Genomic DNA, 13,031 nt, shown 5'->3' with positions numbered 1-13,031 from the left:
CACACAGGTTTGTTTACAGATTTTGATGGGAGCATCACGGAGATGAAGCTTCACAATAAGAACTGAACTTACTTCATGATGTATTTGGCTCGGTCCACTGTCTGGGCCTTGACCTTCACCAGTAGCGGGTGGTTGCCGTATGTCTCGTTTTTCCACTGCCCGTAGAGCCGATATCTGAGGACCAACAGAACATGGATGTGTTCACGTACAGGCAAGACAGTCATGTTCGGGCTCTGGTTCTTGTCCACATACTAACACATGGAGCAATTGATTAGTAAAAACACTGCTGACCGCACAGCTACAATCGAAATACATGTTGCTAGCTACTCAGTACAAATCAGAAACAGAGCAGTCCACTGCTATGGGTTACAGTTCATGCATTGTGTTAATTAGTTCACAGTTGCTTTTAGCTCCTCAACCTCCTTATGTGCACCTGAATGGGCTCACCCAAAAAAGTAAAACAAAAAGGTGGTGCAAACAAACAGTCTCTTTGGTAATTATGTGTTGGTTAACTGAGAAAACTAACAGGCTGGTAAATATAAACTTGTTAGTCAGGATGACTAATAATTGCCAAGTTCTAAGGAGGTGATTTTGCCTGTCAATTTTGCTGTTGTTTTTGTGGGTTGTTATCAGAAGTGCCCTCATTTTTGTTCCAAGTCCCTGAATTTCTCTCAATGAGAGAAAACATTGCCTGTTGGAAATAATGCCTACCCAGCACTTGTTTCTGCTTTACCAAAGGACACATCAAGTTTGTAAAGCAAAACCTAAAATGTAGAGCCACTACAATGGCATGTTTACCATGCAGCATTTGTGTTAGCTATTCTCCAGACTTTAATTTGGTTTTAGATGGCTATATTTCATAGAACACGACTCAACACAGCAGTAACACTCATGTTAATAATAATAAAAAACCAGACAACACTGCCCCACCTGACACTCGTGTGTCACTGTTAACGGCATGTTGAGAACGAGAACAACACACAACCAAAATATGCAGTCAGAAGTTCAGTGGTCAGAAAAGGACAAGTGATGAAAGCAGTAGAGGATGCCTGACGAACTGTGCTTGACCCCGCACAAGCTAGGGTTTGGAATTATACACTCTTAAAATGCACCTGTAAGACAGCTGGGTCTAATAAAAGGGCCTGGCCAGTGAGTGCATGTGCACGGTGGTTGTAATGGAAGTGGCAGATCACAGTAGACTTCTACAGACGCTGCAGGTAGCATGCATGATACAAGTTTGAGTGCCCAGTGTTCTGCTGGTACCTGTGCTGGTAGGGGAAGAGCTTGAAGAAGCCCCAGAGTTCCTCAGACATGCAGGCGTTGCACTCCATCAGCGTGAGGGCGGGCAGCAGCACCTGGTCAGCCATACTGAGGAAGCAGCTGAGCAGTGAGTCCTGTGAGACAGAGACAGACAGACAAACAAAGAAAAACAAAGACATAACGACAGACAAAGAGAGAGACAGAGAGATGCATGAAGAGACAGAGGTATAGAGAGACAATCAGAGGTTATGACTGGGCAGTCTCATGTGCAAGGTTTTAGATGCGTCTGCATGTTTGGCCTTCATGCTGTATAGCTCCCGGAGAGATCAGATAGTTTACATGCAACTACTGTTGTACATGTTGAACAAAAAACAGTGACACGGTTCCATTTTAGACGAGGACCATGGCTGGATTGTACAGCCATATATTGCTTTTGCAACCAGGTGGTTGTTCAGATAATGATCAAAATATACACTGCATCATAAACAGCAGAAATTCTATCAGTACATACAGAAAAGAGAAGTTGCATTTTCATGCTGCTCTGAAGGTACTTCAAGCACTACCACAAGTAAAGAAAGTTGCATCACAGTACCTTGAATACAGAACATACTGATACTGCACAATCACAGGTTAAACATGATAGCTGCCAAGAGTTTATTCTCCTGTTAACATTAACTTTTTTAAAAATCTCCCTACTCCCCCCATTAACTACGATGCCGTGTGTAAACTTCCACTGACACAGCTGGAGAACTTTCTACCACCTCCGCACACTTCACTGAAAAGGGCCATGTTGCCTTTGTCCTTCCACTGCAGGTTTCATAATTTTTATCTTCCTCTTACTTACTCTTCCATGACTCACCATTTTGTCCTTGACTTCTTGCTTGCTTTCACTTTGGTACTGCGAGTGATGCAGAGAGGGAGAGGAGGCAGACAGAAAGACAAACAAACAAACAGACATGATTCAAATACTAATCAATACTGGCTTACTGCAGTACATCCTAGTGATTCTGCGGAGTTACACGAGAGTGCACTTTATGCTATGCCAGAACATGCCACATCAGAGCACAACAGTATCTCTCACTGCAGTGTGGATTTGTCTAAGTAACGGCAACGCTTGACAGGAAGAGCCTGGCATGAACCATGGGACTTCCTCCCCAACTTCCCTTGTGCCTCTGAGGCCCAAGGCAGGTGGACTTACAGAGACACAGGCATGCTCCATGTTTTGCCTGCACATTAGAAGGATAGCTCACAAGAACAGCTATGTATGCATGTCACACTGTAAACAATTAATTGAGCCATTAGTGCATCAGAGCAATGACATTAGTACCAGAGTGTGACAATGAGGGAAAACATATGTAAACAAATGGGCCTGTCAGAACACCAGCTCTGGCAATAAACAAACAGTGCCGCTAATGCCAAAAACAAATTAACCCCTCGTTAGACACTGTTATGCAGAGTTACGTACTGCTGCAGGTAAACGAGGCTTTCAGGAAAGTTGACAGCACAAGTAAATATCGTGCTCAGTCCTGGCAGAATAACGTTGGGCCTTTTGTGCATGGCATGTGGGTATTTGGTCAAAAACTAAATTCTTTTCCAATTATTGCTTTTCTTTTCATTTTAAGCTTTAAATAGGTAGTGTTCCTTTTTACCTGGAAAAATGACATTAGATAATAAGGATGAAACCATTAAAATTAACTTCAATTTTTACTAAATATGAAAACTTCTTAACTATAGGCCTGAGTAACATTTCTTTCATTTAACATCTAAACCTGAAAAGGCCAATCTTCACACTGGGATAGAAGATGCACCCTCTAGCTGAAAAACAGCTAGCTCCAGTCCTGACTAGACACTAACCCTAAACCATTACCACATTACAGCTTCCTAGTTTCGTCTAACACATGTTTCAACATCTTAGCCTTAACAAGCAACTACTGGGCTGAATTGAGCCCGCCCGAAATGCAGGACGCCCAACGTATCCCATCCTTGGCCTTGCAGAACTGGAAATGCCTGTTTCCCCACCGCTCACGTCTAATGCTTTGCCACTCCGGCCTTGACCTCACCTCCTTCATAAAGCTCTTGCCCAGGCGCACGATCTTGGCGAAGAGGATGGGGTCATGGGACAGGTGTGGGCCCAGGTAGCCTAGCATGGTGAAGACATCCTTGGATAGGTCCTCGAAGCTCTCCGACGGAGGAGGAGAGTGCCCACTTTGTGGCGCCTTCAGCAGGCAGCCTTTGGCACCCTTGGGGACTCCGGCCCTGCAAAGCATGCCCACAACGTGAGTGCTAACTGCGTGCTAACGAAGGGCCATGTTGGGGCGGAATCAAAGTTTGATGTGGGCCCTGACTCACGATACTATGAAGCAGCACGCGTCAGTGGCAGTATGCTAATCCAGGATATGAATTAGGCCTTCATATGTTAAAGAAGTCTGATGCCTGATTACGTGAAAAAAATGAATGCTCTGCACTTTACTGATGCGTGCAGGCCCTAGTGCAGAGAACTTAAGTGTGACTTGTTTGTAGCTGTTATCAGGTCAATCCCAGCATTACAGTTCACAGCCTCTTACTTAGTAAAGGTTGGCACAAAAATCATGAGAATCGAGTGTGAGTGTGTGTGTGTGTGTGTGTACCTGCGGTACAGAGGCTCCACAAGGAGGTGCAGTAGTTGGCACAGTGCTATGGCGATGGCCTTGTGCGAGGTGGCGTAGAAGGATGGCATCTGCTCCATGATGCTCTGAGCATGCTGCCAGTCACCAATCCTGAGCAGAGCCTCCAGCAAGCCCAACTTCTGGTTATCAGGAGGCTGTTGAGCAAAGGTGAAGGCAGGCAAATCTGAGAAAAGCTCCAAGCCACATGCCGGGAGCATCTTTCAGCGCTGACGGGTGTGGCAGTGCTCAGACACGCACACACCCTTTGTAATATAACGGTAGCAAACTGGGGACCCAGCCAATGACAACTCTGCAGAACGCCGCTATTCGTCAGCTACTGCAAGGTGAAAGGTCAATTTATTAAAAAAAAAAAAAAAAAAAAACATGACAGCCCTCGACCTGGGGGACAAGAGTGGAAACAGCCTTGACCTACCGCAGAACACCAATTAGCTGTAGCAGAGGCCTCTTCAGTGCAGACATTGATTACACAAGCTCGGCCTGTTTCTTGACCGCTCATTAAATGCCACACAATGGAGACACCCCGTGGGTGTGCATTGCTGATATTGCTCGTATTCATACGTGTGCACTATCGCCGGTAGAGGTGCTATACTGCACCAACAGGCCTTCTCAAAAACACATTACATTATGCTCTTGTCATCGACAAACTTAGAAAGCAACCAAAGAGGACTGCACTTCCTCCTGATGAGGAGTACAACACCAAGGCATCAACAAGGAACAGTGAACTCATGTTTAGTTTCTAGTTGGGTAATAGAGCACTGTTCTCATTGCTTGCACATTAAAATCTAGTAAATCCTTATGTTAAACTGCTGATGGCAATCTTGAAAAGCATGCTTAAACAAAACATTTAATGTTTCAAAAATGTCCTTTTACATTTTTAAATGTAAAAAATGTATACTCGCCATTACCTGATAGCACAGTTTAGCAATGCTAACTACCTTTTCATTCTTTTCCTCTTCCTTCTCTTTCTCCTTCTCCTTGTCATCAGTCTTTTCTGAGGGAACCACCACCATGGTGAGCTTGCGAGCAATCTGCTTGGCTTCCAGGATCTCCCGCTTGTGTTCCTCGATGATGGTGGAGTCCAGGGGCAGCAGCTACAAGAACAGACAGCGAGGGAGGTTAGTGCAAACCTTCCCAAAAACCACTGAACCACTAAAGCAATTGAGTCCATAAGGTTCCACTCAACCCTCTGCCTAGTGTACTGCTAAACAGAAAGGAACACAGTGTTTGCAGGTGCCCAACTCTAGCCATGTTTGCCACTTCTACAAGACAGCAGACAGATCTCTGAATAGGCTAGACACTAAAAGATCCACTCACATGCACATAGAGGTCCTCCAGGGCAATGAGGTTGTGCTGGAGGAGAGCTGCAGCAACATGATACAACGATGATGGTGTTTCTCCATTGGGTTCCTGAAGTAGAAAGTTTGAAATATTAGCCAGAATATTAAGATATTAGAAATATTAGACTTCAGTACAAAAAATTACACAAAAGTACCCAAGATCACTAAATCAAGTTCTCCAAGGTTGGTATTCAAGAGTACATCAGAATCTTGGTATGCTCATGCTTATATTACGCGTAACACACTAAATGCAAATGATAAGGGGGAAAAAAATGCTCTGATTAATAGGTTACGTAGTCCTCCCAATTTGTTAACAGGCCCCCCCACCGCTGTTTCAGGCAGATAAAACCAGTGACAAATACATCTGTCAATGGTTCTGACTATAGCGTTCTTTCATCTTTGATTAACTTGATAGGACTCAATATGAACCACAAGAATACACAGGTCAGCAAATCAAGATGATACGCAACTACATCTTTGTACAGATACAACTTAAGCTAAAGAAATGGCTATAACAAAGGGGAAAAAACAAAAGACACACATTGACCAACAATGGGTCAATACATCAACAAAGAACAACATTGATGTTAGTCAAGCACTTATTGAAGAGCCAGTGGCCTGACAGTGCTCAAACATCCTATACATGCAATTCCTGCTGTGTGAAAGGACTTGGAACATCTTTTCTAAAAAAAACAAACAAAAAAAAAAAACATCTGTGACCTTCAGCGAACATTTCCTGCTGTTTCATCAAAAAAATGTTTTAAAAAGCTGTTGATAATCTTATTAAATATCACTGCAGACTTTAGTAAAACATAATGACTAAAGCCATGCAGTAAAAGTATGGAGAATGAATATATGTTGATTTGCCAGGGGTACTGACTTTTTGACGTGTGACGAAGGTCAAGGACAGCAACCACACAGGCAGCAAACATGTGCACAGCAACCAGAGTATTCATTTCTCCTTACTGAGCAAGGGTCTCCATCACACCACCTGCTCCTTCAGGCATCTCCATCACACTACATTCAGCTTTGGGGAGTGCCCCACTGCTCTTCACATTTTCCATCTGTTTCTTCACACATCCACCCTTCATCCAGGGTCACACTGAGCTTTGTATCATGCTCTCACAGCAGGTGGGGGCAGCATCCACACCCAAGTGTCAAGCCAGAGCACCCATTTCACCTTCCTAAGTGACGATCTCCTTCACACCCAGTCACTACAGTAGAGCAAATCCTTCATGGCAAAGTAAAGCAACACGTGTCTGAAAGTTGTCTGCTGAAGCCCGAAAAGGAATCAAGGGTGCATCATCAACGGAAAGTGTTGCACAAGAGAAGTAAACATTAGTAACAAGGTGGCGAAGTGCATAAATTACCTGCAAGCATTTGTGCAGTTACAGGTTTGTTTTAATCCAAAAAGCAAGTAGTTAATCAACTATTGGTGATAAGAATAACATATTCGTCATGAGCAAAGAATGTGCAGGGAAAAAAGTAGGAAGCAAACGTGTGTCTCCATTTGAAGCATTTAATGAACAAATTAAACATTAAATTATATTAAACAATTACATATAACCATGTTAAATAGTTATAAACATTAAAGTCATGGAAATTTAATAACCTTACATGTAGGCTAACAATACGGTCAACATACTGTCACTGTTCATACTGGAAAACTTAATATTATTGGGTTCTAGCTGCAAACAATTTTTTTGGGTTAGAGAACCTATTTCTTTTTAGTGGAAATGCATGGAACAGTTCAAAATTAGTTGTGCAAACTGAAACAGAACCCGTCCTCCACTGGTTATTGCTATATCAGAGTGTGCACTAAAGAGTGCACTATGGCAGGCTGCTACGTTCTAGGTTCATCTTGCCTCATATAGCAAACAACGCTGTCCCCCGCCACACACAAAAAACCCAACAAACTCACCTGATGGAACTTGAACTTGAAGCCAAGGATGTGGCACAGGGTCTGGTGCTCACACATGTAGGACTTGATTAAAGGGATGAAGAACTCATCCTGGTCTGAACGGCACTCATATACCTCCAAGATGATGTCCAGCACGCGGTTTGGGTCCAAGTTAAAGCATCCTGCAGGAGTGAAGTTACATGTCCTACAACTCAGCCCGGGACACACCAGCACTAATACGAGTATGTATGTGTAACTAACACCTTTGCCTCCAAGTACTACTCACAAACAAAAGAAATTAATTTGGTATTAAAAGGGGATCATCCTATGCAAACCCCTATTTTGGATTTGTTGAGAAAAAACATTTTTTTAAATAATATACTGCAGCTGTACTCTTAGTATTTATGAGATACATTCATGTATTTTTATTGCTACATTTGAAGCTCTCCAAATGTTTGTCCTCCTCCTCCAAATTCCACCCAGCTCTGGAATACACATGGAATAGAGCACATTCTGGCACGATGATAACTGTTGTAGATGTTTTAGTTAAGTCCTGGTTTTAAATACTACTAGTAATGAAATGGTTACCAGTAAACCATGGTTACATTCCCAATTATTAGCAATACCATTTCAAACTTTAGCTATCGTTAAAATATAGTTCAAAACATCATAAGAAAAATTCTGTCCAACCCATGTTAGCAACAGTCTCCTAGACGCAGGCAAAGCATGCATTGTGGGTTTGTTCTGCATCAGTGACATCATGGTGGGAGGCAGTGTCAACATGTAGTCATGAGACATCAGAATGATGGAAAATGTCATAGGTTGACTGCCTAACTTACTAATAGCTTGCCAATAATGTAAACTTAATCTTTTAATGTTACCTACTCTTAATTTTAAAAAACAAACACTACATGTTCTCAGCGGTGTAGTGAAGCTGGTGTTTTTTCTGCCTCAATGCTTGCAGAATAACCACTAAGAATGAATTCCATGCACTTTTGTTTTTGCATATTCTTGAACCAGAACACTGTTTAGACCCATTTATTTTCTCCTTCTGTATGGATTTTCCAATGTAACCAGGATGTGACAGAATTGTTTGTATTTGTCTAAGATTCAGTAAACCATTGAACACTTTAAAGTCTTGAGTCAGCTAGCCTACTTTGCTGTCAGGAGTAAGTGAACATTGGAAAACACCACTATTTAAATTGCCCGTCAGCATTACCATATTCTGTAACAACCTACAAATTAGCGTATTGCATCAAGACTTTAAATAATATGCACAAGCAGACTTGACTCTTGCCTTTGCACTTGATTAGTGTTAAATACTGCATCCTTAGCATCCATACACAGAAATTCACACCTTTCTTACAAAAGGATTTAAGAACCATGAATGGTAATATGGGACTAGGTATCTTAGCTTTTGCACTTAAAACATGTATCTGCACTTCATTTTAGTGTATTTTGCAGACTGAGAAAATAGTGACATTCAGTAGACTACTGTATGCCAATTCATTTCAACAGACTAGCTATCCTATTACCTTCTTTTGATGTTGGTATTTAGCAACAGACTACTAGGAGAATAAGAATATTAACAATAATGCCTTTGACCATCTTTCGCATCGTTGTGCAATAGGTGAATAGAGTCTGCAGATACACATTACATTATGCAATTTACTCACCCAACCAGTGTATTTTCTTCATTTAAAATCTGAACTGGTTGTAAACTAGTCCAGGAGAAACACTACACTCCTCTGTAGTTGTGTCACTGTAATTACTATCATGGTCTTCCTAAGGCTCATTTGTACATTTAAAATTTTGCACGGGTTCATTGCATATCCTCAAATGCAACACAGAAGATAAACTGTGTGTGTGAAAGAAGACAATATTAATAGTGATCATTTTGGCTATTATAATCGTGAGATTACATTTTCATGCCTTTTCATCTCTGAATACCAGCATCTACTATAAACCTAGACTCTTTCATATTTACAACTATTTACATTTCAAGGTTTGCAAAAAATTCCCCAATTCCATCCCTTTCTCCTTTACTTATTAAGACAAGCGCATATACAGTTACAATGAAGACTTCTTCCAAAAATGTACAGAAATGTGAATATTTTCATAAATGGATTTCATAAGGAAGTTGCATATGATCCTGTAACCTACAACTGTGCTAGAGTGCAACATGTAAATATATTAACAGTGCCACTAAAATAACTAGCACAAAAGGATCGATTCTCATCCATTCCTCCTTATGCATTACTACAGGAGTTGCAAGTAATTCAAAAGATAATTGACAGTCAGATTTGCATTGGAGAAATTAAGGATTTTTCATTTACAGTGGAAAAGTATTTTAATGCTAATGGGGACTGCATTAATAAAATTTCGAGTTGTTGCTATGGCAGCAGTGAAGTTAGGAAACTCAAAGAAAAATAACTGAAGTTTAGAACCCCATGGAATGAATGTTAAGATTTAAACATCTGTTTTATATAATATATACTGGTTCAACCTCCTCAAACTTCAGAAGCACTTTGCTTGCACAGCTGATAGGACCTCTGCCCTGTTTCCCTGTACTTCACTGCAATTTTTACTACCTCTACCTTTACTACAGAACACTGCAACAAGTCCCTGGAATGTTCTTCAGAGAGAAACAACCAAACACACACACACACACACACACACACACACACACACACACACACACACACACACACACACACACACACACACACACACACACACACACACACACACACACACACACACAAATGATCGAATGGTGTACCAGTAACTTTAATCTTGAGTTGAGCACTTTCGATTGTGCCAAATTTCTCAGCTTCAGAGCGCTTTCAAATTTGTTACCCAACCACAGAGCTGTTTCTGGCAACCTCTGATCAGAAAATTGTATGATTAATTTACAACAATTGTAATAATTTTATCCTTATGTAATGCCTACTTACTGAAAGAGTGATTACCTTATTGAGCATTGCTCATTTGGCCAGATTACTCATGATTATGATTTTATAATTACTGAAGGTCAGGACCCCCTTTAAAGTCAAGTAAAGAACCAATCAATGTCATGAAATATACATGGGCTCCACAAGGTATTACAAGGCAATGAAAGTGAGTGGGTGCACATGGGGGCTATAATGAGGGGCTGCGACGCGTGGTGTACCTATTAAAGATTTGATGCTCTCCAGAACGAGATGGCTGGTGATGTTCCCCGACAGGTCCTGGCCCAGCTCTGTCACAAGCTTAGCATAGCCTTCATTCTCCTCCCGTAACAAGTTGAACTTTTGCTGCTTGTAACTGTGAAATGAAGGGGTAGGGTGCGTTATGGAACCACTGGCCCTCCTGGTCACCGAGAGGACTCAATGACAGTGGCCTCAAACTGAAGCAACAGGGCTGTACTGGGAAAAAAGTGTCAGTGTGTCTCCAGGAGGGCTTAGGGCGTGCGGGTGGTTAAGGGACGACAACACACGTCTGAGGATGTGTCAATAGAACTGAATTGCAGAGGGCATGAAACAAATTAATCCTCCCCTGACACACTTGTGTGCACTTAAAACAGTTAGAGAGTAGGGGGAAAGGGATGACAAGTGAAGCCCCTGCAGAGAGGTAAGCGAAGCACTGCAGTGCAGAGAGCTCTCCAAACTTGATAAGAACTCTTTAAGACAGACCCACACAAAGGCACAAAATTAATCATTGTCAGGGGAGCCCAGTGCACTGCTTTCCATTTAAAAGAAAAATGAGGTGGCGGACAAATTACACGGCTGCAACGGTTTTGCACCCAAGGAAGCGCTTGGGAAAATGAAACAAGGTGAAAGTAATGACTGAAGTGAACACAATAAACAGTTAAAGGGACTTGCAAACATCAAGATACATGGCTTCAGACAATAGTTTCCGAGGCCACATATGAATCCTTCCATTGTCTACAGTTCTGAAGGGACAACTCTGTATGAAGCTAGCAAAGCAATATTAGTTTAAAACAAATGTGGATTAAGCTACTATAAATTGCTTATATTTCCTTGAATAATGAGTTCTCATGGTGCCCAAGAGAAACCCCTGATCACACACTTAATGGGACAACATACTCCTACAAGCTACAAGTGAGCTACAAGCAGAACCAGCACACTGGGCATGATTACGATTCTTGTGAGTACTTTGGTTCAACATCTGATCCTATAGCCATAGAGAATGTGAACACTCAACAGAAAAGTTGTACTCACAATAACTTGGTCTTAATTTTGACAATCTTCTGGTTGAATTGCTGTGCCTGTTTGATCAGGCCAAGGGACTCCAGGGTCTCCGGGTCGAGCCTCTCTTTTAGCACAGCATCAGGCACACAGAACTGGATCACAAGGTGAGAGAGCCCAAGCACTTCGAGTTAAAATAAAGCCACAGCATTCTCTGGACCAGATACAGAAATGTGCTGTTGGCTGCAGCTGAAGTGATTTTAGAGATTTCAACATTGCACAGATGGTGCTTTGGTTTTTGAGGGGAAAAAAGGAGAAGGTCACATCATCATTCAATTTAACTCTGCCACAATCCATATTCACCAATCTGTGGAAAAATATATGACATAAGCACCAATAACATTACTAGCTCTGTTTGCATATCAAATTTTCAGTATTTGCAGATGATTTTAATTGGAGCGACACATTTATGACTCATTCACTTAAGAGCAGATATGATACAGGCCTCCATCAGGGGCTGTTTCGCTGCAGAAAGAAGCCAGGCTGAGAGATGAGCCTGGGCTCAAGGTCGCACTCGAAAGCCTTCCAATCCCATCTCTGAAAGCACGCCTTTGCCCCAACCTGACTATTTCGCATGTAATTATAGCACAACGGTACAAGCTCCCAGGAGGGGTCTGCATTTTCTGGGCAGGAGAAAAGTGGCCTTTGTGAAGAGAGTTTAATTCTCCACTAGAGGACAGAATTTGGGTCGCTCAATACCCTAAATGCAGCTAATCTCCAGGGTCGGGGGAATTGTGCCACAGTTTATGCATGTACGGAGGGGGGAATTATTTACCGGAAAGAGCCAGCTGCGGACTGAGGCATGATGGGCGAGGAAGAGGGGTTCATTTTTGACAGACCAGCACCGCCACTTGGTGGCAGTGACTGGCATGTGCATGATGGGCAATGACCAAAGAGCACTACCGCATTGTGGTCAGGATAAACACAAAGGTGCAAGTGGCACTTACCAAACATGCTCCCACCAGCTGGGTAAAATGGTCACGCTTGTGCTTCTCCTCCAGACAACCAGTCTCAATATCTGATGTTAGGTAAAAATGTGAAGAGTTCATGAGTTCAGTGTCCGAAAGTGGGAAGTTGAGGTATATGCTGCCGAGGCAAGTAAAAATCTTATAATCTGTGTGTGATAATCATACTAATATACCACTTAAACTGCTGAATCTAAATTATACAGAATAACAGAGTGCTTGGAAAAGGTGTTACACATGTCTTATTTCAAATACAAGTTAAATCCTTCAGGAAGTTGTAGACAGTAAGGTAGGTAGGTCAAATGAAGATGGACAGCATAACACAATATACCCCACATTCACATGCAGTGGAAAATCCTTTCAGATCAGGCAGATTTAAAGGCTTGTTTATTCTGTGAAGTGAAGAACTAACATTAAAGGAAGCAATCTAGGCACTTTGCCAACAGACATCATACATGCTTGAAGTGAACACATCACCTGGCACCTATTCAATTTGACTAGACCCAGGTGGTTATGAATTAGAAATCTTGCCCATGTTGCCTTGACCAGAACCTGTCATACACATCAGTATCACAGCAGGTAATGACGATACGTCTTCAGTCTAATTTCGATGGAAAATGCTAATAGGGCACGAGCTTGAAGCATGTAATCAG

At 42.0% G+C, this 13,031-nt stretch overlaps 1 protein-coding gene across 3 annotated transcripts in view; it reads right to left on the bottom strand.

Annotated features, from left to right (window-relative positions):
- thoc2 (THO complex 2) overlaps positions 1-13,031 on the bottom strand; it is a 56,208-nt gene that overhangs the window by 38,205 nt on the left and 4,972 nt on the right. For all 3 annotated transcript variants that reach the window (XR_004776719.1, XM_035532043.1, XM_027029027.2), the window contains exons 5-15: positions 12,361-12,431; positions 11,387-11,508; positions 10,336-10,469; positions 7,185-7,345; positions 5,241-5,333; positions 4,862-5,017; positions 3,888-4,060; positions 3,321-3,516; positions 2,120-2,158; positions 1,264-1,394; positions 73-174 (exon numbers count right to left, since the gene is read on the bottom strand). Coding sequence is in view for 2 of the 3 variants with exons in the window: in XM_035532043.1 (XP_035387936.1) it covers positions 73-174; positions 1,264-1,394; positions 2,120-2,158; positions 3,321-3,516; positions 3,888-4,060; positions 4,862-5,017; positions 5,241-5,333; positions 7,185-7,345; positions 10,336-10,469; positions 11,387-11,508; positions 12,361-12,431 (1,378 nt within the window). In the remaining variant the exon portion in view is untranslated. The remainder of the gene's footprint in view (positions 1-72; positions 175-1,263; positions 1,395-2,119; positions 2,159-3,320; positions 3,517-3,887; positions 4,061-4,861; positions 5,018-5,240; positions 5,334-7,184; positions 7,346-10,335; positions 10,470-11,386; positions 11,509-12,360; positions 12,432-13,031) is intronic.

This window comes from Electrophorus electricus, chromosome 12, assembly GCF_013358815.1.
Source record: "Electrophorus electricus isolate fEleEle1 chromosome 12, fEleEle1.pri, whole genome shotgun sequence".
NCBI classification, from domain to species: Eukaryota; Metazoa; Chordata; class Actinopteri; order Gymnotiformes; family Gymnotidae; genus Electrophorus; species Electrophorus electricus.
The sequence above is the reverse complement of the archived record's forward strand: the minus strand, read 5'-3'. Positions and strand labels throughout refer to the sequence as shown.